The following is a 27,766-nucleotide window of genomic DNA, read 5'->3' on the forward strand; positions in this document are numbered from 1 at the left end:
CCGTACATGCGTTCATTATTTATTTCTGACATTTATATCCCACGTTATCCCAAACAAGTTTGAGTTCAATGTGGCTTACAATAAACAGTATAGGATACATAACAAAGAATAATGCATAAGAAAGTAATTTGTTGTAAGAATCCAATTTTACAACACAGTATCATAAACATACTGGGATAACTATGGATGTTTAACATTTAGAAGATCTATTATGAATGAGAAATTGTACATGAAGCAAAGAAAAAGTTAATGGTAAATAGAGTAATAACCAATTCAGGTAATAGTTGTTTGAGATTTAGTTGTTCTTTGTGAGGGTTTGTTTGAATAGGAACGATTTGAGGATTTTGCGGAATCTAGTATATTGCTATATATTTCTTATTAGGGGTGGTAAGGAGTTCCACCATTTGGTTCCTAGGTAAGTGAAGTCTGCAGAGTGGACAGTTTTGTAGATTACTGCAATAACAGGTAATGGCATGTTATGCATAATTTTTAATGTCATTATCTTATTCACATGGATTATGCACATATTCACAAATGTTACTTTTTATGTGCCTACTCGCATTTGCGAGATTAAGTGCACTCTACTGCTTTGACTTCAATGTCTCTACGAAACAAACCTGTTTCCAACTGCATGAATTTCACTTCCTGCCAATGTATGGCTCAAAATCAGATTGTGTTTGGTAATTTGTATATATTTGATAGAATTGCAAAGTATTAACATACAGAATGTACATCATGTGTAAAAATATTTTTGGACATTGTCAAATACTTTCACTGATGTGATGGGTCTAAAATAGCTCTAACTTCCATTTGCACAAAGGATTCAATGAGACTCTAATTAAGAGGATTTGTTCCACAAGCAGGCGAGATAAAGCTTTTCCAGCCTATTGCTATTCTAAAGAGCACTCCAACAAAATCAGCTGACAAACATGCCTTTCTTCTACATTTCCTGTGTCATTGTGATGGCAATCATTGCCAAAACAGTTCCTTTTTGATGCAAAGAACAGGGGTTTCCATAAAGTAAAGCTAATTTATAATCTGTGCAGACTCTGGCACTCCTCCCAGATCACATCATTTTCTGCCTGCTCTTTAGTTTGCAAGAGAGGAAAATACAGTAGAAATGAATGAAATCTAGCATAGAAAGAGAGGGCAAATTTTCCTCTTGTAATGAGCTTCTAAAAGCAATGTTTAGAATGTATTGAGCAGTAGCTGAACACTGAGAATTATACCATTGAAAAGAATGAATGATGCAATAGCTGTCCAAGAGAAAGGGAAATCTTGAAGATTTTTTTTCTTACATGTTTGAAATGTATTTACAATGCTACATACAGAAAGGAAAGGTTGCATAGGCTGAAGGTCAAGCAGGCACTTAAATGTTCAGTAAGTATCTATGTATTTATTAGGATTTATAGCTATTAAAGCCACTGTTCAGTTTTTATAGAAACGTTTACTAAAATACTCAAGTGCCAGAATCTTCCATCCTGCTCACTATGTTCTAAGATGTTTTCTTGCGTATTGTGTCCACTTTGTAAACAGCATACTAGGCCATAATATGTACTATTATCTGGAAATTTTTTCTGTTGATTTTATTTTATTTATTAGGATTTATTTACTGCCTTTTTGAAGGAATTCACTCAAGGTGGTATACAGTAAGAATAAATCAAAGATGAGCAATATACAATTACAGCAGTAAATATATTCAAATAACAATACAAAGTATGGCGTGGAGGGGCATATTCGAAAGGGATGCCCAAGTTTTCCTGAGGACGTCCTAGCAGGACGTCCTGTGAAGGGGCGGGGAAGCCCGTATTATCGAAACAAGATGGACGTCCATCTTTCGTTTCAATAATACGGTTGGGGACGCCCAAATTTGAAAATTTAGGTCAACCTTAGAGATGGTCGTGCTTAGACTTGGTCGTTTCTGATTTTCGGCGATAATGGAAACTAAGGACGCCCACCTCAGAAACGACCAAATCCAAGCCTTTTGGTCGTGGGAGGCGCCAGCATTCGTATTACACTGGTCCGCCTCACATGCCAGGACACCAACCGGGCACCCTAGGGGGCATTGCAGTCAGAAATTGCACCCAGGTGCATAGCTCCCTTACCGTGTGTGCTGATCCCCCCCCCCCCAAAAAAAAACCCAAAACCCACTACCCACAACTGTACACCACTACCATAGCCCTTATGGGTGAAGGGGGGCAACTAGATGTGGGTACAGTGGGTTTGTGGTGGGTTTTTGAGGGCTCACATTTACCACCACAAGTGTAACAGGTAGAGGGGGATGGGCCTGGGTCCGCCTGTCTGAAGTGCACTGCACCCACTAAAACTGCTCCAAGGACCTGCATACTGCTGTAATGGACCTCAGTATTGACAACTGAGGCTGGCATAGAGGCTGGCAAAAAATATTTTGAAAGAATTTTTTTGAGGATGGGAGGGGGTTAGTGACCACTGGGGGAGTAAGGGGAGATCATCCCCGATTCCTTCTGGTGGTCATCTGGTCAGTTCAGGCACCTTTTCGTGGCTTGGTCATAACAAAAAAAGGACCAAGTAAAGTCGTTCAAGTGCTCATCAGGGACACCCTTCTTTTTTCGATTATGGGTCAAGGATGCCCATGTGTTAGGCAACGCCTCCAACACGCCCCCGAGAACTTTGGTCGTCCCCGCAACGGGAAGTAGTTGGGGACGCCCAAAATCGGCTTTCAATTATGCCAATTTGGGCCACCCTGGGAGAAGGATGCCCATCTTCCGATTTGTGTCGAAAGATGGGCGTCCTTCTTTTTCGGAAATGACCCCGATAGTATACTACTTACAATGTCAACACAATACGTAATAGAACATTTGTATTGACAGTATATAGTATAAGCAAAGATGAAACACATAGGGGCCATTTTACTAAGGCGCGTAGGTGCCTACTGCGTCCAACATGCATCAAATTGGCACTACCACCCAGCTACCATGTGCCCTGTGTGGTAATTCCATTTTTGCCATGCACCCAAAACATTGAAGTAGAAAATGGTGCTTACCCAGCGGTAATTGGCAGTTTACGCGTGTTGAACCCTTATTGCCTGGTTAGCACATGAGACCTTATCACTAAGTCAATGGGTGGTGGTAAGGTCTCAGGCCAAAAATGGACGCGCGCTGGTTTTAATTTTGCTGCATGTCCATTTTCCGGCACAAAAAAATGCCTTTTTCCAGGCACACTGAGGAAATGGAGCAACGCACGTCCAAAACACATGCCTACACCAGTGCAGCCCAGTTTTAGGCGTGCCTTAGTAAAAGAGCCCCTCAGATAGGTAAGAGAATAAGAGGAGTTAAAAAAAAAATAAGGTGATGTTGTCTATTGCCTATTTCCAGCTTGATGTTGTTCTACACCGCCTTGGGTGAATTTCTTCAAAAAGGTGGATAATAAACCCTAATAAATACATTAATATTGAAATGCGGTTTATAAAATTACCCTGTGCGCACAAGTACATATGATGACAAGAACACACATACTAAATTTCACATTCTGCACTTTTCAGCAGCCTGCAAAAGTCTGTGGACCCTGTTTGCTAAAGGTGTGTTAGCATTTTTAACGTGTTAAAAATTAGCACACACTAACAGTGTGTAGATGCCCATAGGAATATTATAGGCATTTACACAGTTATTAGCACACGCTAAAAACATTAACGAGCCGAGAGGACGGTGACGTCACGCGATAAGATGGCGGCGTGAGTGAACAGCTCTACATGCCCAGCAAACAAAAGCGTCTGTTATAGCGATTTTGGCACTCCAGGTCCTGAAAGGTCGACGGATTCTGATACAGGAACAGCGGGCGAAACACACTATGGCAGGGAAAGAATCCGGCGGCCCCCGAAAATCGCTAAAAGCATTTACCTACCAGCCGCAGCACGAGGGAAACAAGATGGCGACGGGGCAGCGAGCTGCAGTAACAGAAAACAGCAGGCGGGAAGCAGAACGGACTGCGATGGCAGCCGAGGGTGAGCTTTCCACAAAAGAAATGCACGCATTATTGATGGAGATCCGGGCAGAAGTAAAAGGTGGCAGAGAGGATATTACTAAGCTGGCCACAGAACTTCGCGGTGAACTAGTAGAGATGGGAAGACGGGTGTCAGAAGTGGATGAGCGTATCGACGAACATCAGGAAACTCTAAACACGCTGACATCTGCTCTCAGAGAACAACAGGATATGTGCGGAACGCTCATAAATAAAGTGGAGGACTTAGAGAACCGAAGCAGAAGATCAAATATCAGAATCAGAGGTATCCCGGAACAACCAGAATATATAAATTGTGAAAGGGTTGTACAACAAGTTGCCAGTATGATTCTGTCAGAAGAGAAGCAGACGATTCAACCGGAAGATATTAAAATAGATCGGGCACACAGAGTGTTGGGGCGTACACGGGCAAACGTGCCCAGGGATATAATAGCATGTCTTTCAGAATACCGGATTAAAGAAGCTATTATGAGCAAAGCCCGTAAAATGGACATAATCAAATGGGATTTACTCCCAATTGAGATATATCAAGATGTGGCCCCGCAGACACTAAAACGCCGTGCAGAGTTCCGGAACTTCACGAAATATCTACGGGATCAAGGAATATTTTATCGCTGGCAGTACCCTTTTGCGCTATCATATAAAGAGGATGGAAAGTGGATTAAAATTCAATCGGTGGAGGAAGCACGTGCAGCCTGGCCAGAGGTGGAGATAGCGCAGGATACTCCAGAACAGGCAGCCGAGCCGACAACACGTCCGAAACATCAAGGATGGACCCGGGTGACCAGAGGGAGAGGGCGTCTCACCCGACAACCATCAAGTCAGCTGCAAAAATCCACAGCTATAGAGGGACTCTGACAGACAGACCTGAGAGGCTATCACCCTGACTGGATAAGGATGAGACATTATATACAGGTTTCACTGAGTGAATGTGGACTTGGAGACATTATATAGAGGTTTGAGCAAGCTTAATAGTATCAACCAAAGGGCATGTATGTTGTCACCGCTCTCTTGTTGAATGGGTGGGATAAGTTGGACCCATTGGCTGAAAAGGGGAAAGGGGGGAGGGGGAAGGGATACCAGGGTAACTCAGAAAGAGGGGATTTATGTAATATTAAGATGGAAGTCATATAAGACACAGACCAAACAATTAAAGGATAGAAATAGAGAATTAAGATGGCACAGGTAAAATGCATGACATTAAATGTACGAGGTTTAAACTCTCCACAAAAAAGGAAGAGTCTTCTGAGAGAAGCCTATAGGGTGGGAGCGGATATTATCCTAATACAAGAAACACACTTGCTGGAGAGAGATGAGCATTTATTGAGATCCCCGCAATATCCAACTCAGTATCTGGCATCTAATAGGCAACAGAAGAAAACGGCGGGAGTAGGGATACTGTTAAAACAAGGGCTAGCTTGGGAAAAGATAGTGATAAAAAGGGACATAAGAGGACGTTATATAATCATGGTGGGTAAAATGGAGGGCCAAATATATACCATAGTGAATGTTTACGCCCCGAATCAGGCCCAAGGGGAGTTCTTCGATCAGGTCAGCTCGCAGCTTTTAAAAATAGTACAAGGGGAGGTTCTAATAGGTGGGGACTTCAATATCACTATGAACCCTGGGATAGATAACACTGGGATGGCAGCTGGATACGCGCAGGTAGAACGGGACAAACTGCTTTCCTTTCTGAATGCATGGGGCCTGGTGGATATGTGGAGGGTCTTACATGGGACGGAAAGAGATTATACATGTTATTCGGCACCACATGGCACACACTCTAGAATCGACATGTGGATGGGCAATGAGGGAATGTTGTTGCAGGTCAGGTCCATAAAAATAGAGGCACGCACATGGTCAGACCATGCTCCGGTTGTTCTCTCTTTGAGGGGACGGCGGGAAGTGCGTGGACAAAAAAGCTGGCAATTCCCAGATAACTTGCTAACAGACCCAAAGCAGATGAAGGCAATTGAAGGTGAACTAAAAGAATTTCTTTCTATTAATGATACAGCCGATATTACACCGGGGATACTTTGGGAAACTCTGAAAGCAGTGATAAGGGGAAAGATGATATCTCTTCAAGCGTATTTATATAAAGACATTAAACAACAAGAAAAAGTATTAAGACTTAAGATACAGGATCTAGATAACCTAGTGAAACAGCAGTGCGCTACACCAGATCAACAGAGTATGTTACATAAAACGAGGGTCCAACTGGCCGCTTTAGAAAATAAAATTATTCAAGAACAGCTGCAGAAAGTGCAGCAAGAATATTACGAGTTCAACAATAAGGCCAGTAGGATACTGGCATATAAATTAAGACAATTAACTAGGCGTAACAATATTCATAGTATAAAAGACGTGAAAGGGAAGGTATACGACCAGTTAGAGGATATTCAAAGAGAATTTGTCACATACTATGAGAAACTTTACCAACCGGAGTTCGCTCCATCAGAGGAACAGATCCGCTCTATATTAGAGGCCGTAGACTTTCCCAGATTAACAGAGACAGAGCGAGCTATGTTATCGGCCCCTATAGATCAGGAGGAAATAGACGTAGTGATTAGGGGACTCCCGGGGGGGAAGGCCCCTGGGTTAGATGGCTTCGGCAATCGTTTTTATAAATGTTTCAGGACTATCTTGACCCCAATATTGGCCCGAGTGTATAACGATATTACAGCAGAAACCATTCTTCCACACTCGTGGAGACTAGCAGAAATAGTGCTGTTGCTTAAACCACAGAAAGATCCGCAAGAATGCGGATCCTACCGTCCAATTTCACTGCTAGGGACAGACTACAAAATTTTCACCACTATCCTGGCCAATAGGTTACAAAAAGTGCTACCCCGTTTGGTTCATGAGGACCAGGCGGGTTTTATCGTAAACAGACAGACCTTTGATAACACCAGGCGAGCACAATATATAATAGATAGAATTCAGAAAATAGGGCAGCCAGCGGTCCTTCTTTCATTGGATGCAGAAAAAGCTTTCGATAGAGTGTTGTGGCCCTTTCTATTTGCACTGTTGAAGAGAGCCGGTTTTGGTGGACAGTTTATACTGTGGGTAGCAGCACTTTACCGACAGCCAATGGCTCAACTTAAAATTAATGGCACTCATACTATACCTTTTGAGTTGTTCCGCGGAACAAGGCAGGGTTGTGCATTGTCCCCCTTGCTATTTGTGCTAACCATGGAGCCGCTGGCTAGAATGATAAGGCAGGAGCCGAGGATACAGGGTATACATATGGGAAGTCAAGAAACTAAAATCCTACTGTACGCAGATGATGTCCTGTTGACCTTGGCAGAACCAGGGACCACATTACCAGTGGTATTGGATATTCTTAACTCATATGGGGAAATAGCGGGCCTAAAGATTAACATACAAAAATCAGAACTTATGCCTTTACAATTTCCCCCAGGCCTACAAGCTGAAATTCAACACCTTTTCCCGTTCAGATGGACATCTAAAGCTATACGATATCTGGGGGTGAATTTGACATCAAATACCTCCGACCTCTTTAAAGAAAATTTTGTACCCAAAGCTCAAGAGATGTTTCAGGACTTGGAGCGCTGGGGGGGATTAGGTATGTCCTGGATGGGGAGGATAGCAGCAGTAAAGATGACCCTACTCCCCAGATTACTATATCTGTTTATGGCTATCCCCATCCACATCCCAAAATCATTTTTTAGGGCATTAGATCGTAAGGTTTTTGCCTTTATATGGAGGAGAAGGCCCCCACGGGTTAAACGAAGTGTGCTGTATCAATTTAGAAAGGATGGTGGAATGGGGTGCCCAATTTCTGGTTATATTATAGAGCTACATTGTTGCAAATGTTGTCTATGGGGCAGAAGGGGATACTCAAACCCTGGTCACACGCAGCACAATGGGGCCTGAGAGGCGTTCCCCTGTGGGCTGCCCCATGGCTCCCAATACCATTGTTGAGAGGCCTTATAGAAGGAATGCAGGGACCGATGGGAGTGGCCCTAGGGGAATGGATTAAATGCAGATTAACATGGTTTCCTGGCCGCAAGTACCATCTGAATACCCCCATAATTTTTGCGCAGGACTTCCCTGCAGGGAGGGAGGAAGGAGTATATGGGCATTGGGCCTCAACCTCTCTGAGATTATTGGGACAGATATGGGACGAGGGACAGTGCCACACATTTGAAAGCCTGAAAGAGGAATATGGTCTGACTGACAGAGACAGATTTCATTATATACAAATCCGAGACTTTATACATCGGAAAGCTAAAAATGAGCTGCTACTAGCTGTCACGGAACTGGAGCGGGCAATGGGATCCGGGTCAGGGAAGGGAGGAGTATCTAGAATTTATAAAGCATTAATACACCATTCTCTCCCTTTGTCCTCATATAATGCAAAATGGGAGGCACTACTGTCGACCACTTATACACCTGAGAAATGGACTAAAATATACAAAAATTTATTATCTTTTTCGATATCGACGCCCCTGGTGGAAAATGGATATAAGATGCTATATCAATGGTATCTTACGCCACACAGATTGGCACGCATATTTAAAACAGGGGCGTCGACATGTTGGAGGGGCTGCGGGGCAGAGGGCACATTCTGGCATATATGGTGGGAATGTCCGATCATTAAGACCTTCTGGGTGACCCTGATGTCATATATTCAAAGTAAACTGGGAATTTCTGTTCAGCTGTCCCCAGGTTTATGCATGCTTAATATACATGAGATAGGGATACCATATCCACAGAATTGTTTATTGACATATATAGTTACAGCAGCCCGTACGTTAATTGCAAGAAAATGGAAACAAGCAGTAGCTCCCACAGTGGAACAGGTATTTGTGAAAGTAGATTTTTGTTGTGTGATGGATAAACTAACAGCTATGAGAAGAGGAAGGGTGATCCGTTTTTATAAAACATGGAGCAAGTATATGGAATGGAGGGGCCTGCAAGTATAATAAGGCATAGAGGCCATGGTAACAAAGGAGCAGGATATAAAGTTTGAGTTACCTTTGGTGGGAGGGGAGGAGGGTGGGTAGGGAGGGGGGGGGGGTATATGTTCATATTTAACGCTATATGTAATCGCAGGCATGGAAAATGTCAATTGTATGCAATATGTAATGTTAAAATAATAAACATATTTGGAAAAAAAAAAAAACATTAACGAGCCTCTAGAGCGGCTTAGCGGCCCTGTGTGTCAAAAATCGCAAAAACGTTGCGACAGCATTCGCCTGTGAGAAGGAGTTTGACAGCATGGTTCTGAAGAAGTTGCAGTTGTGGGTTAATTTTGCTGCTATGATTTGAGTGAACAACCCAAGTAGCAACCCTTCAACAGCATCATAACCAAAAACTGTCGAATGCGTGACCCCATTTCTGCTATTTAGCAAAAAAAGGTATAAGATTTGACATTAGTGCACAACTACCCCATTTGCCAAGACAAATGAGGAAATGCACTCCCTTAGGTAAGAGAAAATCATTTTGAGGAAGGAAAACAGCACTCAGGTATTCAATTTTCAAACATCTGCATGCGTTTTTGTTCAATCCTGAACCCCCCACCACCAACCATTACCCGCACAAATAGCAAGTGTGTAGACTTGCATTTGCTGTTTTCAAAGAGAAACAATTCAAGTTATTTCTCTCTCAAAATCAATGCAGTTTTACTATGCTAACTCTGAAAATGGCCTCCTAAACAGGGGTGTAGCCAGACACCCAATTTTGGGTGGGCCTAGGCCCAAGATGGGTGAGCAGAATAACTCTGCCTTGTCCCACAAGATGATTTGGTCTCTCCCTCTCTCACCTGCATGCCATATGGTCTCTCAAACATCCCCCCTCCCCTGTATACTTTTTAAATAGATTTTCACCAGCAGCAAGCAGCAACTAATACACACTGCTCATGTTGGCCCCACAGCCTTCCCTCTGATGCAACTTTCTGTTTCTGCATAGGCAGGAAAACATCAGAGGGAAGGCTGTGGGGCTGGTGCGAGCAGTATGTATCAGTCGCTGCTCGCTGCAGGTGAAGATCTGCTATTTACAAGGTATGCAGGAGGGACAGTTGTTGGGTTTTTGGCTGGTGGGGCTTGGGGATCCCTGCCAGCCACATCATAGATGTGTTGCTACTGGGTGGGCCTGAGCCCAAAGTGGGTGGGCCTGGACCCACCCAGGCCCACCCTTGGCCACGCCAATGCTCCTAAATCGTTTCAATAAGTACCTTCTTTTGCACAGTTAGAATGCAGAATTACTTTATTGGATATTCTGAGTAGTTACATATCTTGCCTTTCATTTCTTGCTCCACATGCTATGATTGGATTATTTAAACACAACTTGGAACACTGTATGCTAGCCCAATATACATCATTTCCTGAATTTTAAGCTAGCATGGTCTAATTTACATTTTGTTTTCTTGTTAATGTTCACCTCTTTGATTTATCTATACTTCATTGATTTTTCATGATCTTGATTGATTCTTACCTTTGAACTTAACTATAGGAGGCTTTGCAACTGATATGCCATGACTCTTCTCTGTTCAAGCATACAACATCTTCCCAAGCTCAGTCATCATACATTAGGCTTACTGCCAAGAGCACAAATCAGTCACAACCAAAACTAAGGGTTACAGAGGAGGATCAGGCCTGGGTTCTTGACTCTGAGTCAACAGAGTGAAGGTGTGGCCTAGTGGTTAGAGCACCTGTCTTGATATCCAGAGGTGGCCAGTTCAAATCCTACTGCTGCTCCTTGTGATCTTGGGCAAGCTGCTTAACCTCTCCATGGCCTTAGGTACAAACTTAGAGCCTCTTTTACAAAGCCATGCTACCAATTCTCGGTGCAGCAAATGACAGGAAGCCCATAGGAATTGAATTGCCAGCGAGTCCCTGCAAAAGAAGTCCTAGACTGTGAGCCTTCCAGCGACAGAGAAATACCCAGTGTACCTGAATGTAACTCACCTTGAGCCACTACAGAAAAGGTGTTAACAAAATCCAAATAAATAAATAAATAGATTTAGGGGAATACTTACAAGTGAGATTGTTTTGCCTGAAGCTTTGAACATGTTCCTCATAGTCCTTCCAGCTTTAGCTGATCCAACTGGAACCATTATCTTCCATATAGTTGCAAAGAACATTAACACTGGGCCACAGGACAGCATCACGAGTTCTTCTACCATACGTGGAGGAGCATTTAAAATATATCATCTAAATCTGATTGTGGACGTTTTGCGGAAAATGTCCAAAAATCAAGTAGCGAACATGGCCATTTTCAAACCAGAAAAACATCCAACTTTTTGTTTTGAAAATGGCCATTTCCTAGATGTTTTTGTGCTCAGTGCATCTTATCTTCTTGGACCATTTTTGGGAAATAAAAAACATCCAAGGGAAAAATGCACAAAAATAAGCCATTGAGATGTATTGAGTGCCAGCATTCTTAGTAGACTGGCCACAGACATCCCAGCAGAACAATGGGGTATCCTAGGGAGCACTGCAGTGGACTTTACATAAAAGCTCCCAGAAACACATCTCACCAGCTCTCCAAAACTCACCAACACCCTACTGTACACCACTACAATAGCCCATATGTCTGCAAGTGTCACTTATACATGGGTACAGTAGTTTTTGGGGGGGGTGGGAATTGGAGGGCTCACACTTTCCACCACAAGTGTAACAGAGAGGAATATGGGCCTGGGTCCCCTTCTCTACAGAGCACGGCACCGACCGCTAGGCTACTCCAGGGACCTACTTGCTGCTCTAATTGGACTGACCATAACATCTGAAGCTGTCATAGAGGCTTATATGTACTCTTTTTTTCATATTTTGGGGGGGTGGGAGGGGGTCAGTGACCACTAAGGTAGTAAGGTGGTATCATGCCTTAATCCCTCCAGTGGTCATCTGTTCATTTATGGCACCTTTTTTGTGACTTTGTTGTGATTGAAATAGGTTTAGACCAAACCGTCTAACTTTTAGCCCCAGACATTTTTGTTCTGTTCCATTATGGCAGAAATAAAGATTTGGGAACACCCAAATTCCACCCCCAACACACCCTCTTGTGCTTTGGGTGTACTACATACAAACAGCGTAGAAAACTGCCTTAAAAATGGTTTTTTAAAACAGCAATTTGGATGTTTTGGCAAACAAAACGTCCTTCTGCCGCTTTATAACACTTTTTGGACGTTTTTCTGTTAAAATAATCCCCATATTTTGTTATTAGAATAGTAGCAACTAGATATTAACAGATAAACAGTAACAAATGTTACATGCTTCTCGAAAGCACCAGTTGAGGGATGGAAGAGGCAGGGGAAAATGCCTTACTGAAAATATGTGTGTTCCACAATTGTAATTCTGTTATGAATTGGATTCCAAATGTACTCAGTGTTCCTGTATCCAGCCTTTACATAATGCATATTTACAAAGCGCACAGTTCCTTGATCTTATAAATAATCTTCTGAAGACACAGTGCTATCATTTATAACCACCAGACATGCCAATGCAGTCTGCAGTTAAGACCAAACACGTTGGCCCCTGCTGATTCACAATAGCACTTCACTGAGATAATAAAGGATAGTTATTATGCATCTAATATTTAAAGCAATCATGGCACTGCTGGAGATTTAAAATAGAATTTTTCAGCTAAGCCAGGGAGTCAAATAGTACTTTTTTTTTTTTTAGATAACTATTTGGAATTTCTTGTGACACCATCAAAGGATTTTATAAACAGGTTTCATCTGCATATTTGATTCAGCATGCTTCGCTCTCAGTATCGTCCTCTTCCCTGTCTTTGTGTGAATAGTGTTTGCTTCTAGTTTAATGGCGGACATTGGAAGTAAGGCTTTTCAGGACTAGTTGGTCCAGTCCACTGTATGTAAGGAATTGTTGCCTTGTTTCTCTTAGGGGATGCCATCAGGACAGTACTACTAGTCCCTGCACGCAGCGGGATAATATCAGGACTTGTCCTGAAAAAGTGGAGCCACTGGGCAATAGTATCAAATAGGAAGCATATTCTATGCAGATATATCTATAATAGTTAACAATAGGGTTGACTCAGACAGTGATCCAGTGTTTTCATATCCCATTTTCTTACAATTTCAGTATTTTTTTTGATTTGCAGGATTATGCCAAACTTATTCCAGGGGCCACAGTTGGACATCTTCAGAAAGACTCTGGAAACATCCTGCAGCTGATCATTGATGCATATAAAGTAAGGTATTTACTAATTAGTCATTCTCTGTAGTTCCACATAGCGTCCACGAGTCTCTGATCTTGAGCTTTGCCGTTCATTTAATTTACTTTATCCTATATAATAATACTCACCTCCAACGTTCTAACCTGCCTGGGACCGTGGATCCCTCGGAGGCGGTCTGCTAAGCCACTTAGAATGCAATGACGTCAGTAACGTCACTGACAGCTGATTCCAAGGAAAGGGGAGGAGCTACTCCTCCCCCTGCCTGGGAATCAGCTGTCAGTGCGCCGCTCCCTGCCACTTCTGAGCAAGTGACAGGGAGTGGGGCAACACAGAACCCCCTCGGCGCATCACCAAAGCACCCCCCCACACCCAAAGAACATCAACACCCCTGCCTGCCCCACACACACACATCACTCCCTCCCTCCCTCCCATCCTATTCAAGGCCCCCTCACGCCCCTCCCACCGAGTTCAAGACTCCCCCTCCCTCCGATTTCAACACCCCCCTCTGTGTAACTGACCCCTGGACCCCCCTGCCGCGACCCTCTTGAAACCTCCCTTTCCGCCAAAAACCCTCCCCCGCCGCCGTCGTGTTCCTGTGCTGACGACAACCCAACTTTTCTTCTCGGCTGCGCCGGGGCGTTGCTTGATGAATGATCATCTGTTCAAGTTTCTGTGCGTGCGTCTGACATCAGACGCATGCACAGAAACTTCAACACATGATCATTCAACAAGCATCGCTGGCGCAGATGAGAAGAGAACTTTGGCTGTCTTCAACACAGGTACGCGATGGCAGCGGAGGAGGGTTTTCTGCGGGAAGGGGGGGTCGAGAGGGTCGCAGCACGGGGGTCCAAGGGTCAGTAACACGGAGGGGAGGTGTTGAAATCAGAGGGAGGGGGAGTCTGGAACTCGGTGGGAAGGGCGTGAGGGGGCCTTGAACTGGGAGGGAGGGAAGTAGGGGCGTGAGAGGGCCTTGAACTGGGAGGGAGGGTCTGGAACTCAGAAGAGAGGGAGGCAGGGAGGGAGGGAGGGGGGTCTGGAACTCAGACGGAAGGAAAGGAGGAAGGGAGGGATGGGTCTGGGCAGGGGGTCTGGAACTCAGGAGGGGGGGTCTGGAACTCGGAAGGGAGGGAGGGGGGTCTGGCACTCGGGAGGGATGGAGGGGGGTCTGGAGGGAGGGAGGGGGATTACCTTGCTAGCGCCCATTTCATTGTCTACCAAAATGGGCCTTTTATACTAGTAGTTTATAACTCACATTTCCAAGGCAGTGTCAAGTGCAGTATGGAGGGCATACATAAAAAAAAAAAAAAAAACAAAGTCTGAAAATACCATCACACCAAATAGCAATACTAATCATACAGTAATTTAACAATCATTACTATAAATCTCAATTTCCATCAACAGTATTAAGTCATGGCCTACTGATTAGGAATCAAAATAATTCATTAAAAAAAGCATATTTTCAGCTTTTTATGAAAAGGCATGTGGAGGGGCTTTTCGATATGACGTTCAAATCTGATTTCGGACGTTTTGCAAAAAAATTACAAAAATACAGTGCCAAATGTGGTCATTCTCAAACCACAAAAAGTCCATCCTTTTGGTTTGAAAATGTCCCTATTTTATGTGTTTCTTGCTCACTGTGTTTTTATTTCTTTTAGGGCCATTTTGAGACAAAAAAACGTCCAAGGGAAAAACACATAAAAACAAGCCATTGGGGTGTCTGGGGGCCAATAGTCTTACTAGAAAGCCACACAGACATCCCAGTAGAGTACATTATCCTGGATCTGCCGCTGACCCAGTGTAGCCGCTGGCAGTAGTTCCAGCTTGAGTGCATGCCATTTCTGGCACACCGTAAAATATTTTTAAATTTAATAGCGTGGCATTAACCCAGCAGTAATTGGGCAACGCTGCACGCTTCCGGGTTACCGTGGGAGCTCTTACCACTACCTTAGTGGGAGGCAGTAAGTGCTCCTCCCCCGCATGGTCACACAGTAAGAGTAATCTTACCACATGGCAATTTTTTTAGGGGCTTTTTACCTGCTGCGGTAAAAAGAGCCCTGGCACACAGGAAAAACAGCTCCCATTGCTACTGCAGAGTCCTTTTTCCCACAGCTCAGTAAAATGACCCCTTATAGAATAATGCCTAGTGCACATAGGTGTGTCTAACTGAATTAATGGCACCTTTGAGCCACGTAAGTGCCGCATACCTCTAGGCACTAGCTTTTTGAATTGCCCTGTTTGTGTTTTTATGGTCTTTTATGTTTTTGTACACTTTGCCTTTAATAGAAGCTTATAGGGGGTACAAAAGAATTTTAAATACATAAATGCAAGAGAGTAAAAATAGGAATCTACTGGTTGGTATGCAAACCTTGTCATTCTACAAATGGTGCTGTAACCTTAGGTACCAGACTTACGCTTGCTGAAACCTGGTGTAAATGCTGGCACCCAAGTTAGATTCACTGAGGCAGTATTTGCGCACGTAACTTTTTGTGGCCACGCCCCCTTATGAGTTGCATTCTAGTAGAGTTAAGCATCATGCCTTATAGAATGGAGCTCAGCCCGATGCACATGCAAATTTTAATGAGTGCCAATTAACATCAAGGATTGATTGTTAGCACCCAACTATTGGTAGTTAAGGGCTCGTTAGGTGCCCAAATTTAGGCACCCAAATGTGGGCACCATATATAGAATCTGGGGGATAGCCTGTCTGGTTTTCAGGATATCCACCATGTATATAATGAGGTAAAATGTACATACAATGGAAACAGCACATGCACAATAATGATGGAAATCCTTAAACCATTCCTTTCTATCCCTGAAGCTGTTCAATTCAAGTGAAATAACCCAAATATAAAAACAGTATCTCTCCACTGTTTAATCTCACCAACTGATTTAACAACTGACCTTAAAACTAGCAGGAACAGAATGAATCAGATATTATTTGCTCATGCAGGTCAAAGTGGTTAATAATAATATATTTACCAGGAAAGGCATTATTTTCTGATAAATCTTTTTATCTGCAGCAGCAAGGAAATGGCTGTTCTTATACTGCTGATCTATCCGTGACTCATGACCTAATATCTGTAAATCATAGAATAAAAGGCAGGGAGAAAAGGATTTGTATTTGTTTACCTTGTTTAATGCACACAGATTTCCTGCAGGCAGTCTCAATGAAATTAGGGTTGAGACTTTAACCAGTAGCATTGTGATTTTCTCAGAGTCTGTAACTTTAATGGAGATTCTACTTTTTGTCTGGCTTTCATATTACTAGAAAACTGAGATACTTTGTTTAGTCTGAATTCCACACTTTGCAATGGTGTATGGTCTGAATTTCTTCACAGGAAGTGATTGAATATATGTAGCTTTAGTGTTTTTTATCTGAGATCAGACAAGATTGAGCTCTCTCAGGGTGGTGTGGCTGTAAACGCATTGCTTTTATTCAGTGCATTTTTTCTCCCGAAAAAGGTGCCTGTATTCAAATGCCAGGCCACCCTTAAGGGGTGAGGTGATCACTGAGGGACCCACCCCACGATAGCCAGGCCCCCTGCAACCAGTCACAGAATCTATGACAAGGCAGAATTGGTGTGTATGGCCTGCGCTCTTTCATTAAAACTCGGGGTCCATGGGTCAATTGTAGCGGTGCCAGTACTCAGTACCCCCAAGTACCCCCTCAAAAAAAGCCCTGCTTTTATTTCTAGCAAAAAGAAGTGCAGGTAATCAGATGTAGGGCCATCCTTAAGGGTGACCACTGACCTCACCCCCAATAGCTATACCTCCCAGAAACTGGCCAAATAGTCTATAAAAAGGCAGCACTGCAAATATTACACCAGCCCCTAGAACACATCTCTTGTTGGAAAAAGAGAACAAGCCAGACTACTACACAGAAACCACAAGTTCACAAAATACTTCACCTTGGTTGCACCTGCAAAATATGGATAAAGCCTTGTAGAACAATTCTATAAGCTGGCACCTAGAGGTATGCGCCACTTTCGTGCATCGGAGGTGCCATTAATTGACAATTAGGCTCCTATGTGCACTAGGTGCTATTCTCTAAGGTACTGCCTAAGTGCCATAGCACAGAACTGCAAGGGGGGGTGTAAGTGTGGGCGGAGCAAGCGAGGGCAATGGGTGTGTCTTTTAGTAATGTGCACTTACCGAATACTATAAATTATGCAAGTCTCTTGGCACATCTATGCTACCAACTTAGACCTGTCATTAGCATGGTGTAAGAGGGCGCACCTAAGCATGGGCACGCCAATGCCGACTTACGGTAGTATTCTATAATGGAATCTTGGCACCAAGTGGAGGAGTGGCCTAGTGGTTAGGGTGGTGGACTTTGGTCCTGGGGAACTGAGGAACTGAGTTCGATTCCCACTTCAGGCACAGGCAGCTCCTTGTGACTCTGGGCAAGTCACTTAACCCTCCATTGCCCCATGTAAGCCGCATTGAGTCTGCCATGAGTGGGAAAGCGCGGGGTACAAATGTAACAAAAAAAAAAATATATATATACATATAGAATTGGAACAAAGTGCATGGAATTGAGGCATCAATTTATAGAATTGCCCCGTTAGCAAATATGGAATTACTTACCATGTATTAAAACTAGAAACTCCAAGAAACTGGATTCTGCCTGCAGTACAATGCCAGAGAAACAGAAATGAATTCTGTCCTGTAATGTAATATACAAAGATATCAAAGACGTTGCACATTCAGATTCCCAAATCTGGTATATTCAAATCACTAAAGCAAAACTAATTTTTTTTGTACCTTTATTGTCTTAACAGCTCAGCCTCTGTGTCTCCGACATTTTGCAGGGGATGAGCTATTTTGTGCTGGCTGTAGCATGCACCTCCTCATTCTCCCGTGGGCCTGTAGGATTGGCTGATATCGGACTGTGTATGTGTGTGTTTGGCTGATAGAGGACTGTGTGTGTGTGTTTTGGGTGTGCAGAGCCTGGACACTATCATTAATACTTAGGGATCATAAGAGTAATTCTGTAACAGTTCACCAAGAACTGTTTAGGCGCCAAGAGTGAGCATAAATGATCAAAATACTGGCATATACTTGCTTGTTCTCTTTTTCCAACAAGAGGTGTGTTCTCGGGGTTGGTGTAATATTTACAGTGCTGCCTTTTCATAGACTCTGTTGGACAGAAAACAGAGGGTAGGTTTAAATGGCCATTTTTTTCTCAATGGAGGAGGGTGAATAGTGGAGTGCCACAGGGATCTGTACTGGGACTGGTGCTATTTAACATATTTATAAATGATCTGGAAAATGGCATGACAAGTGAGGTGATTAAATTTGCAGATGACACAAAACTATGCAGAGTTGTCAAAACACATGGAGATTGTGAAAAATTGCAGGAAGACCTTAGGAAACTGGAAGACTGGGTATCCAAATGGCAGATGAAATTTAATGTGGACAAATGCAAAGTGATGCATATTGGGAAGAATAATTTAAATCATAGTTACCTGTTACTAAGGTACATCTTAGAAGTCAGCACTCAAGAAAAAGATCTAGGTGCCATTTTAGATAATACACTGAAATCTGCCCAATGTGCATCAGCGGCCAAAAAAGTAAACAGGATACTAGGAATTTTTAGGAAAGGGATGCAAAATAAGACCAAGAATATTATCATTTCTATCGCTCCATGGTGCAATCTCACCTTGAGTATTGTGTTCAATTCTGATCACCATATCTCAAAAAAGATAAAGTAGAATTAGAAAAGGTTCAAAGAAGAGCAACCAAAATGATAAAGGAGATGGAACTCCTCTCAAATAAGGAAAGACTAAAGAGGTTAGGGATCTTCAGCATGGAAAAGAGAAGGCTGAGGGGGGATATGATTGAGGTCTATAAAATCCTGAGTGGACTAGAACTGATAGAGGTGAATCAATTTTTCAGTCTTTCAAAAAGTACAAAGACCAGAGGACACTCAATGAAATTACATGGAAATAATTTTAAAACAAACAGGTAGAAATATTTTTTAACTCAGAGAATACTTAAGCTCTGGAGCTCATTGCCAGAGGATGTGGTAATGGCGGTTAGCGTATCTGGGTTTAAAAAAGGTTTGGACACGTTCTTGGAGGAAAAGTCTATAGTCTGTTATTGAGATGGACATGGGGGAAGCCATTGCTTGTCCCGGGATTGGTAGAATGGAATGTTGCTACTCATTCGGTTTATGCCAGGTATTTGTAACCTGGATTGGCCACTGTTGGAAACAGGATACTGGGTTGATGGACCATTGGTAAGACCCAGTATGGCTGTTCTTGTGTTCTTAAATTCAATGATGCATAGTTTAAAGTTGCACATAAACATGGACTGAGTCTGGGCAGGGTTAGGGTTACCATATGGCTCCAGAAAAAGGAGGACGGATTGAGCCAGCCGGGTTTTACTTCCATTGCTTTCAATGGAAGTAATTGAGCCAGCCGGGTTTTACGTCCATTGCTTTCAATGGAAAGCAATGGAAGTAAAACCCGGCTGGCTCAATCCGTCCTCCTTTTTCTGGAGCCATATGGTAACCCTAGGCAGGGTGCACAGCAGTGTGTAGTTACAGGTGGGCCTGGGTGGGCACAGACCCACCCAGTTTTAGCTCAGGTCCTCCCAGCAGCACCCCAGCATCTGTGCCGTCTCTGAAACCCCTCCCCAGAGGCAGCCGCAGTGATTCATTTTCACTGCCTGAACCAGACCTGCAGGCTTCCCTCTGCTGTATTCCAGTAAGGAAACAGGAAGTGATGTCACTGAGTATGGGATGAAACAAACGGAAGCCTGCCAGGCTGGTGTAGGCAGTGAAAATTCATTACAGTGGCTACCTCTGAGGTACATCGAGGAAGAGGTTCAGAGACAGGGAGAGTTGCCAGTCCACGGATGGGGGGGGGGGGGGGAGCTGAGGGGAAGGTTAAACAAAAACCCTATTTTATGTATCTATGGGGGAGGGCAGGGCAGGGTTTGAAAGGGCCCATCCAAGTTAGCTCTGGGCCCTGCCAAACTACTAGAGGCTAGATGCACTAACCCCACGTAAAGAGCCCTGTCCTTACTGATCCCTTAGCGAATCGGTAAGGAAAGGGCATGAAGGAAATCGCATGCAAATGAGCTGCTCGCTGTTAGCTCATTTGCACACGATTTCCTTCCTAAGGAGGGGAAGCCAGTCGGCCAGCTGAGCTTGCGCAGAGCAGCCAATTGTTATGCTGGCTGCTCTGCGCATGTCAAAGATGTCCTTCACAAAAAAAAGGATGTCCCTGACGAGCACCTGCACGTTTTCCTTCAGCTTTTGTGATGGCCTCCTTCTCGGACATGTTTTTCTTACGTGCCTGGAATGACCAAGGTTCTGTCAACATTCTCCGTCCCCTCTAAGGTTGTTTTCAGCTTGCGCCCCCCCCCCCCCCGCCCCCAGGATCAGGACGTGCGAGGACGTCCAAATCAAAACTATTTGGACGTCCTCGCATGTCCCGATCCTGGGGGATGGGGGCGCAAGCTGAAAACAACCTTGGAAGGGACAAGGAGAATGTTGAGAGAACCTCCATGGCTGTGGTCATTTCAGGCACATAAGAAAAAACACATCCGAGAAGGACGCCCATCACAAAAGCTGAAGGAAAACGTCCAGGTGCTCGTCAGGGATGTCCCTTTTTGTTTTTGAGTGAAGGACGTCCATGTTAGGCAGAAGGACGTCCCTGACGAGCACTTGGACGCTTTTTTTTTCCTTCTGATTCCCTCACAGCAGCCCCAATGAGAGGTGCAGACCTCCCGTTAAGGGGATCAGAAAACGGTAGTGCATCGCATCGCTTACACACTATAATACTAATTTGCTCATTTGCATTCCGTTTTCGTTAGCTGCTATCGTGACAGGAAAATGGCTCAGAGAACCCTTTTGTGCCTGTTCCGGTTTACTACTTGTGCGTTAAACTGGCTAGAACCAGTTTAAAAACCATGTTGCTGGCTCGTTAAGTTTAGTGCATCTGGCCCTAGGTCCGGCTATGCCACTGGTGCACAGCTACATACGTAAATAATAGAATTTTATAATTTATGCACATCTTTTAGCAATCTAGGAGTGAGCATTGACACCAGCTCTATAATGTACATTATGACACCTAAAATATAGGTGCGTATTTACCCATAAGGATTCTTTAAAGTAGGCACCTATGTTTTTACAGATTAGGCTCCAAATAGGCGCACTTAAGGTGTTGCTACTGAGCACCCCTTAGTATCCTATGAAAATAGCTCTATGTCCATAGTGTCTGCTAGTAAAGTTTAGAAAAAGAGAGAACATCATTACTTGCATGAAAGAGCAGGGAAATTGGTACATTTACATCCATTTGTAACTCTTCTCGCTCAGGGAAAAACTGCAGAACATGCACAATTAAGAGCATCTTGATATTTATATAATCACCCCCTTTATTACATTATGAGGGGCATTTCGACATGACGTTCAAATGGCAAAATAAACATTTATCGGCAAATATCAAACTTTTTTTTTACTGTATGCTTTAAACAGTTTCGTGTTAAAAACATGTCCGTCTGTCCCTTGTGCCACTTTTTGCACATTCTTTTCTTTTGAAAATTAGCCCCTATACAACTAACTGCAATGCAGCTGAATGAAATGGAAGCTAGCTCAGCCTTCAAGGACTGCTCCTTGTAATTGACCTTCACGCTGAGTACCATTAATCATGAATGCTTCCCTAAAACAGCAAGGAATATGAGGTGTAAAGTGTCCACTCTTATCCCTTGAAGCTTAAGACCATGTTGTTAATATCAGTCATTGTACTGATTCAACAACACTAAGGATATTTCCCTCCCTCCTAAGCCATCATTTATCATTTTCTTCTCAAATTAAAAAGAAAATCTGTAGCAAGCTCATGTAATGCAATATCCACAAAGTGTGCTGGGGAAATAAGCAAATTAGGAAACGCTGAGGTGGCAACATAGTTGTTGTATGAGATGTGCTCATGTTCCCCTCTAGGGTCTGATTCAACAGGAACCACTGGCAAGTCCCTGCCTGTTTGTATTAACAAAGGTTAAAATCTGCAGCCATCTTCCGCTTTCAAAGGTCTCCTTCCACTTTAAAATATAAACCAAGTCCAAATCCATCAGCAAAGGTGTATTTTCAAAGCACTTTTTAGGCTTTTGCTTATAGAACTTTGTCAGTCTAAGTGCTTTGAAAATAAGCCTCAAAACAGTGTCTATCTGGAAAACGGCTGAGGGGGACATGATAGAGGTATATAGAATAATGAGTGGAGTGGAACAGGTGGATGTGAAGCGTTTGTTCGCGCTTTCCAAAAATACTAGGACTAGGGAGCATGCGATGAAACTACAGTGTAGTACATTTAAAACAAATAGGAGAAAAATTTTCTTCACCCAACGCGTAATTAAACTCTGGAATTCATTGCCAGAGAACGTGGTGAAGGCGGTTAGCTTGGCAGAGTTTAAAAGGGGGTTGGACGGTTTACTAAAGGACAAGTCCATAGATCGCTACTAAATGGACTTGGGAAAAATTCCACAATTTCGGGAATAACATGTATAGAATGTTTGTACATTTGGGAAGCTTGCCAGGTGCCCTTGACCTGGATTGGCCGCTGTCAGGGGCAGGATGCTGGGCTCGATAGGCCTTTAGTCTTTTCCCAGTATGGCATTACTTATGTTCTTAACTATGGCAAGCATATAACTTTGCCTTGACTCACAAAACAAGTAGAACACAGGAGCTGGTAATATGGGCAGGACACCTTAGAAAAGCTCAGGCCTTCCTGTATCATGTTTGAGTGAGAAAGCCACTTCAAATGCAATGAAATAAATCTTTAAAGATATGCATAAATCTTACCAGTGCTGCTTTTGAAAGATTATTTTTATATCATAGGGTGAAATGTCAATCCCACAAAATCTTTCCCTCTTTTCTCCACCCCGACCCCGAAAAACCATTTATACACAGATGAAAAATTGTACAGATGTATAAAACATTGCAACAAAATATTACAATGGAGCAGTGCCAAGTTGAGGAATTTTTATTTCCAGTTTTTCTGCTATTTTTAAATGTTTTAGATTTGGGTAACATCAAACAAACTTCTTCACAGCTGCTTTTCAGATTATTATTTTTCTCCTTTTCATTACAATTTCTCATTCAGAAAATGGATTGAAACGTCCATATTCTGTTAACTCCTCCTCTGTAGCTAACCACCACACTTAAATGAGGTCATTTCACCACACTTAAATTAGGTCATTTCAAGTGTGCTGGGTACCCCAGGCAAACCTTTTAGCATTAACTTTCTGCTCCACTCCCAAGATGTTGATAATTACACTCACTAACGGGACACCACAAAAGCAGAGGACCATTTGTCACTACGTAGGAGGAAACCAGCAGAAGGCAGACTAAGTGCTCACCTAGGGCAACAGCTCTTTGGGCCTTCTTGACGCTTAACTTTTGGTGCACTATATATGAGGTACAGTTACACCCATTATATACTGTATAAAATTAGAATATCAAATTATGCTATTTTAGAAGAGCATTATGGAAGGAGTGATGCTAGGGTGATTGGAATTGTTGCGTGTAATTATCAGCAGAAGGAGTAGTGAAGGTAGCCGGGCTCTTCCACAAAAATGACAGGACGGGAAATGTAATAAAAATCTTCATTCTTCAAGACCCGACACAGTACTGTGTTTCAGCGTGAAGCCTACATCAGAGGTCTGTACATAGAATCGCTGATTAGGATTGGGTGTCAGGATAATAGTCTTTAAAAAGACGCGATCCCAGTGAGCATGCAGTGCAACATTTCAGCACCTCGTTCCTGAATGTTGCACTGCATGCTCACTGGGATCATGTCTTTTTAAAGACTATTATCCTGACACCCAATCCTAATCAGCGATTCTATGTACAGACCCCTGATGTAGGCTTCACGCTGAAACACAGTACTGTGTCGGGTCTTGAAGAATAAAGATTTTATTACATTTCTCGTCCTTCTGTCATTTTTGTGGAAAAGCCCTTCTACCTTCACTACTCCTTCTGCTGATAATTACACACAATTCCAATTACCCTAGCATCACTCCTTCCATAATACTCTTCTAAAATTGCATAATTTGATATTCTAATTTTATACAGTATATAATGGGTGTAGCTATACCTCATATATAGTGCACCAAAAGTTAAGCGTCAAATAGGCCCAAAGAGCTGTTGCCCTAAGTGACCACTTAGTCTGCCTAATGGTTAGGCCAGGCCAGCACTAATACCTTCCAAGCTTGACTGCTGCATGCAAAATTAAAATGTTGATGAAAAAGAGTGGTCTGATTTCTCTCTCCCTCTGTTGGTCCAGCATCTATCCCCCTCTGCTCTCTCTCCCCACCCCCCACCCCTGCCCATAGGAAGTTACATCAGAGAAGCAGGATGGAACCCCGCTCATATGAGGAAAGGCTAAAGAGGTTAGGGCTCTTCAGATTGGAAAAGAGACAGATGAAGGGAGAGATGATTGAGGTCTACAAAATCCTCAGTGGTGTAGAACGACTAGAATTAAATTGTTGTTTTTCTCATTCTAAAAGTACAAAGACTAGGGGACACTCATGGAAATACTTTTAAAACAAATAGGTGGAAATATTTTTTCACTCAACGAATAGTTAAGCTCTGGAACTCTTTGCCGGAGGATGTAGTAACAGCGGTTAGCGTATCTGGGTTTTTAAAAGGTTTGGACAAGTTCCTGGAGGAAACATCCATAGTCTGCTATTGAGACAGACATGGGGAAGCAACAGCTTGCCCTGGGATTGTGGTAACATGGAATGTCGTCACGATTTGGGTTTCTGCCAGGTACTTGTGACCTTGCTTGGCCACTTTTGGAAACAGGATACTGGGCTGGATGGACATTAGTCTGACCCAGTATGGCTACTCTTATGTTCATATGTACCAGCCAGAGAGGCAGGTGTCAGCTCTTCCTCTGCTGTGTGTGGAAGACCAGCAGCAGCGGGTGCTGAAGTGATGCTGGACCAAGTGGGGGAGGGGAGAGCTGGTGTGATATCATATCTGGGCACGGGGGGAGGGGGAGAGAAGATGCAACCTCAAGCAGTCCCAGGCATTTTGTCGGGTTTGCTCCAGACTACCCAGAACACGGCGGCTAGACTTATTTTCAGCAGATCAAGATTCGATAGCGCAACACCTCTTCGAGAGAAGCTTCACTGGCTCCCCAGTCCATCCAGTCTGCCCAACAAGATAAACTCATATGTGCTACTTTTTGTGTATACCTTACCTTGATTTGTACCTGTCCTTTTCAGGGCACAGACCGTATAAGTCTGCCCAGCACTATCCCCGCCTCCCACCACCGGCTCTGGCACAGACCGTATAAGTCTGCCCAGCACCATCCCTGCCTCCCGCCACCGGCTCTGCCACCCAATCTTGGCTAAGCTCCTTAGGATCCATTTCTTCTGAACAGGATTACTTTATGTTTATCCCACGCATGTTTGAATTCCATTACCGTTTTCATTTCCACCACCTCCCACGGGAGGGCATTCCAAGCATCCACTACTCTCTCCATGAAAAAAATACTTCCTGATATTTTTCTTGAGTCTGCCGCCCTTCAATCTCATTTCATGTCCTCTCGTTCTACCACCTTCGCATCTCCGGAAAAGGTTCGTTTGCGGATTAATACCTTTCAAATATTTGAACGTCTGTATCATATCACCCCTTTTCTCCTTTCCTCCAGAGTATACATGTTCAGGTCAGCAAGTCTCTCCTCATAAGTCTTGTAACGCAAAACCCATACCATTCTCGTAGCTTTTCTTTGCAACGCTTCAATTCTTTTTACATTCTTAGCAAGATACGGCCTCCAAAACAGAACACAATACTCTAGGTGGGGCCTCACCAATGATTTATACAGGGGCATCAACACCCCCTTTTTTCTGCTGGTCACACCTCTCTCTATACAGCCTAACAACCTTCTAGCTATGGCCACCGCCTTGTCACACTGTTTCGTCGTCTTCAAATCCTCAGATACTATCACCCCAAGATCCCTCTCCCCATCCGTACCTATCAGACTCTCGCCACATAACACATACATCTCCCGTGGATTTCTATTCCCTAAGTGCATCACTTTGCATTTCTTCACATTGAATTTTAATTGCCAAACCTTAGACCAATCTTCTAGCGTCCTCAGATCCTTTTTCATGTTTTCCACTCCCTCCCGGGTGTCCACTCTGCAGTGGCGTAGCCAGACAGCCAATTTTGGATGGGCCTGAGCCCAAAGTGGGTGGGCACAATATTTTCTCTGCCCTACCGCAAAATATAAATACATTAGCTAATAAGGTTCCTCAATCTCTGTCAGCTGAAGACTTTCTGTCAAGGTGGCCAGAACTCCCTTTGACCAAACTTGGCAGGCAGTAGCAACATCCATAAGCCACTGATGCAAGCACCCTATGCGTGCTTAGCTGTTGGTGACTCAAGCATGCTGTCACTGACTGCAGAGCTTGGTAGAAGGAAGTTCTGGCCGTCTTTGGAGGAAGACCTCAGCTAGGGAGGCTTGGGATCCCTACCAGCTATATAGCAAGGGTCAGAACTGGTGTTAGACATGCTAGGGCCCCCTCCCTGATCCCCTCTCCTCACTGCCTTCCCTCCGATTTCCCAACCTGCCATTACTGTCACACCAACAGACCCTCACCAAATACAGAACAAGGGATCACATATCAGAAATAAAAATATTTAGACAAAAATTGAACTCGGAACCCCAAAAAGTTAAACTTAGCATGTACTTCAACACTGGAGAAATGTAGATTTCCCAAAGCCAACATACTCCATTTAAAACATTCAAAATACATTGCTTTTTTCTACCTTTGTGGTCTGGACATTGTATTTTTCCATCATGTTGGTTGCAGTTTCTTTTCTGCTTCCCTGTCTGTCGTCTTCTAATTCTCTTTCGAGTGGCTGCTGTCCATTTGTCTTCTTTTACCTTCACTACACCTGCTTCTGACATATTGACTGTTCTTATTTTTAGCTCTTTCCTCTCTTTTTTCTTCTTTCTGCCTTGCTGTCAACTCAAATTTCACCCTCTCACTGTTCTCCTCCTTTTTAGTTTACAGCTTCCTATCAGATTTTCATCTTTTCTCTCACCCACTAGCTTGTCCATTTCCCCATCTCACCCCTTCCTCAGCCCTCCATTCCCTTTCATTACCATATTTCTATCCTCTGTAATCACTATCTTTTTATTTATTTATTTATTCATTTCCTTGCCACCCTCTTCCTCTCCCTCCTGGCCTCTCCCACATGGTTCCACCATCTTCCTTCCCTCCACCCTTCTGCTCCCTCTTTCTCCCCACCCCACTCTTGTAGCCTTATATCTCTCTGCCCCCTCTCCCTTCCCTCCTGCCCTCTCCCCCATGTTCCAACATTTCTCCCTCTCTCTTCCCTCACTCCCACTGTCCGGCATCTCTCCATCACCCTTCTGCTCCTGAATCCAACATCTCCTCCTTTCTCCTCTCGCCACCTCCTGTGTTTCTCTCTCCTTCTCATTCACCGCCAGGTCCAATATATCTCCCTCTCTCCCACTTTCAACCATTTCTCCCTCTCTTGTGCCATGGGTCCAACACTTCTCTTCTCCCTCCCCCCCATGTAGCATTTTCTCTCTTCCTCCCTCCCACTGCCATGTCCAACATTTCTGCC

At 43.6% G+C, this 27,766-nt stretch overlaps 1 protein-coding gene across 1 annotated transcript in view; it reads left to right on the top strand.

Moving 5' to 3' along the window:
- Positions 1-27,766, top strand: part of ITGB6 (integrin subunit beta 6) — a 147,238-nt gene that overhangs the window by 26,868 nt on the left and 92,604 nt on the right. The window contains 1 exon segment of the mRNA XM_030208990.1: positions 13,081-13,170. Within this exon segment, the coding sequence (XP_030064850.1) occupies positions 13,081-13,170 (90 nt within the window).

Source organism: Microcaecilia unicolor, chromosome 7 (assembly GCF_901765095.1).
Source record: "Microcaecilia unicolor chromosome 7, aMicUni1.1, whole genome shotgun sequence".
NCBI lineage: Eukaryota > Metazoa > Chordata > Amphibia > Gymnophiona > Siphonopidae > Microcaecilia > Microcaecilia unicolor.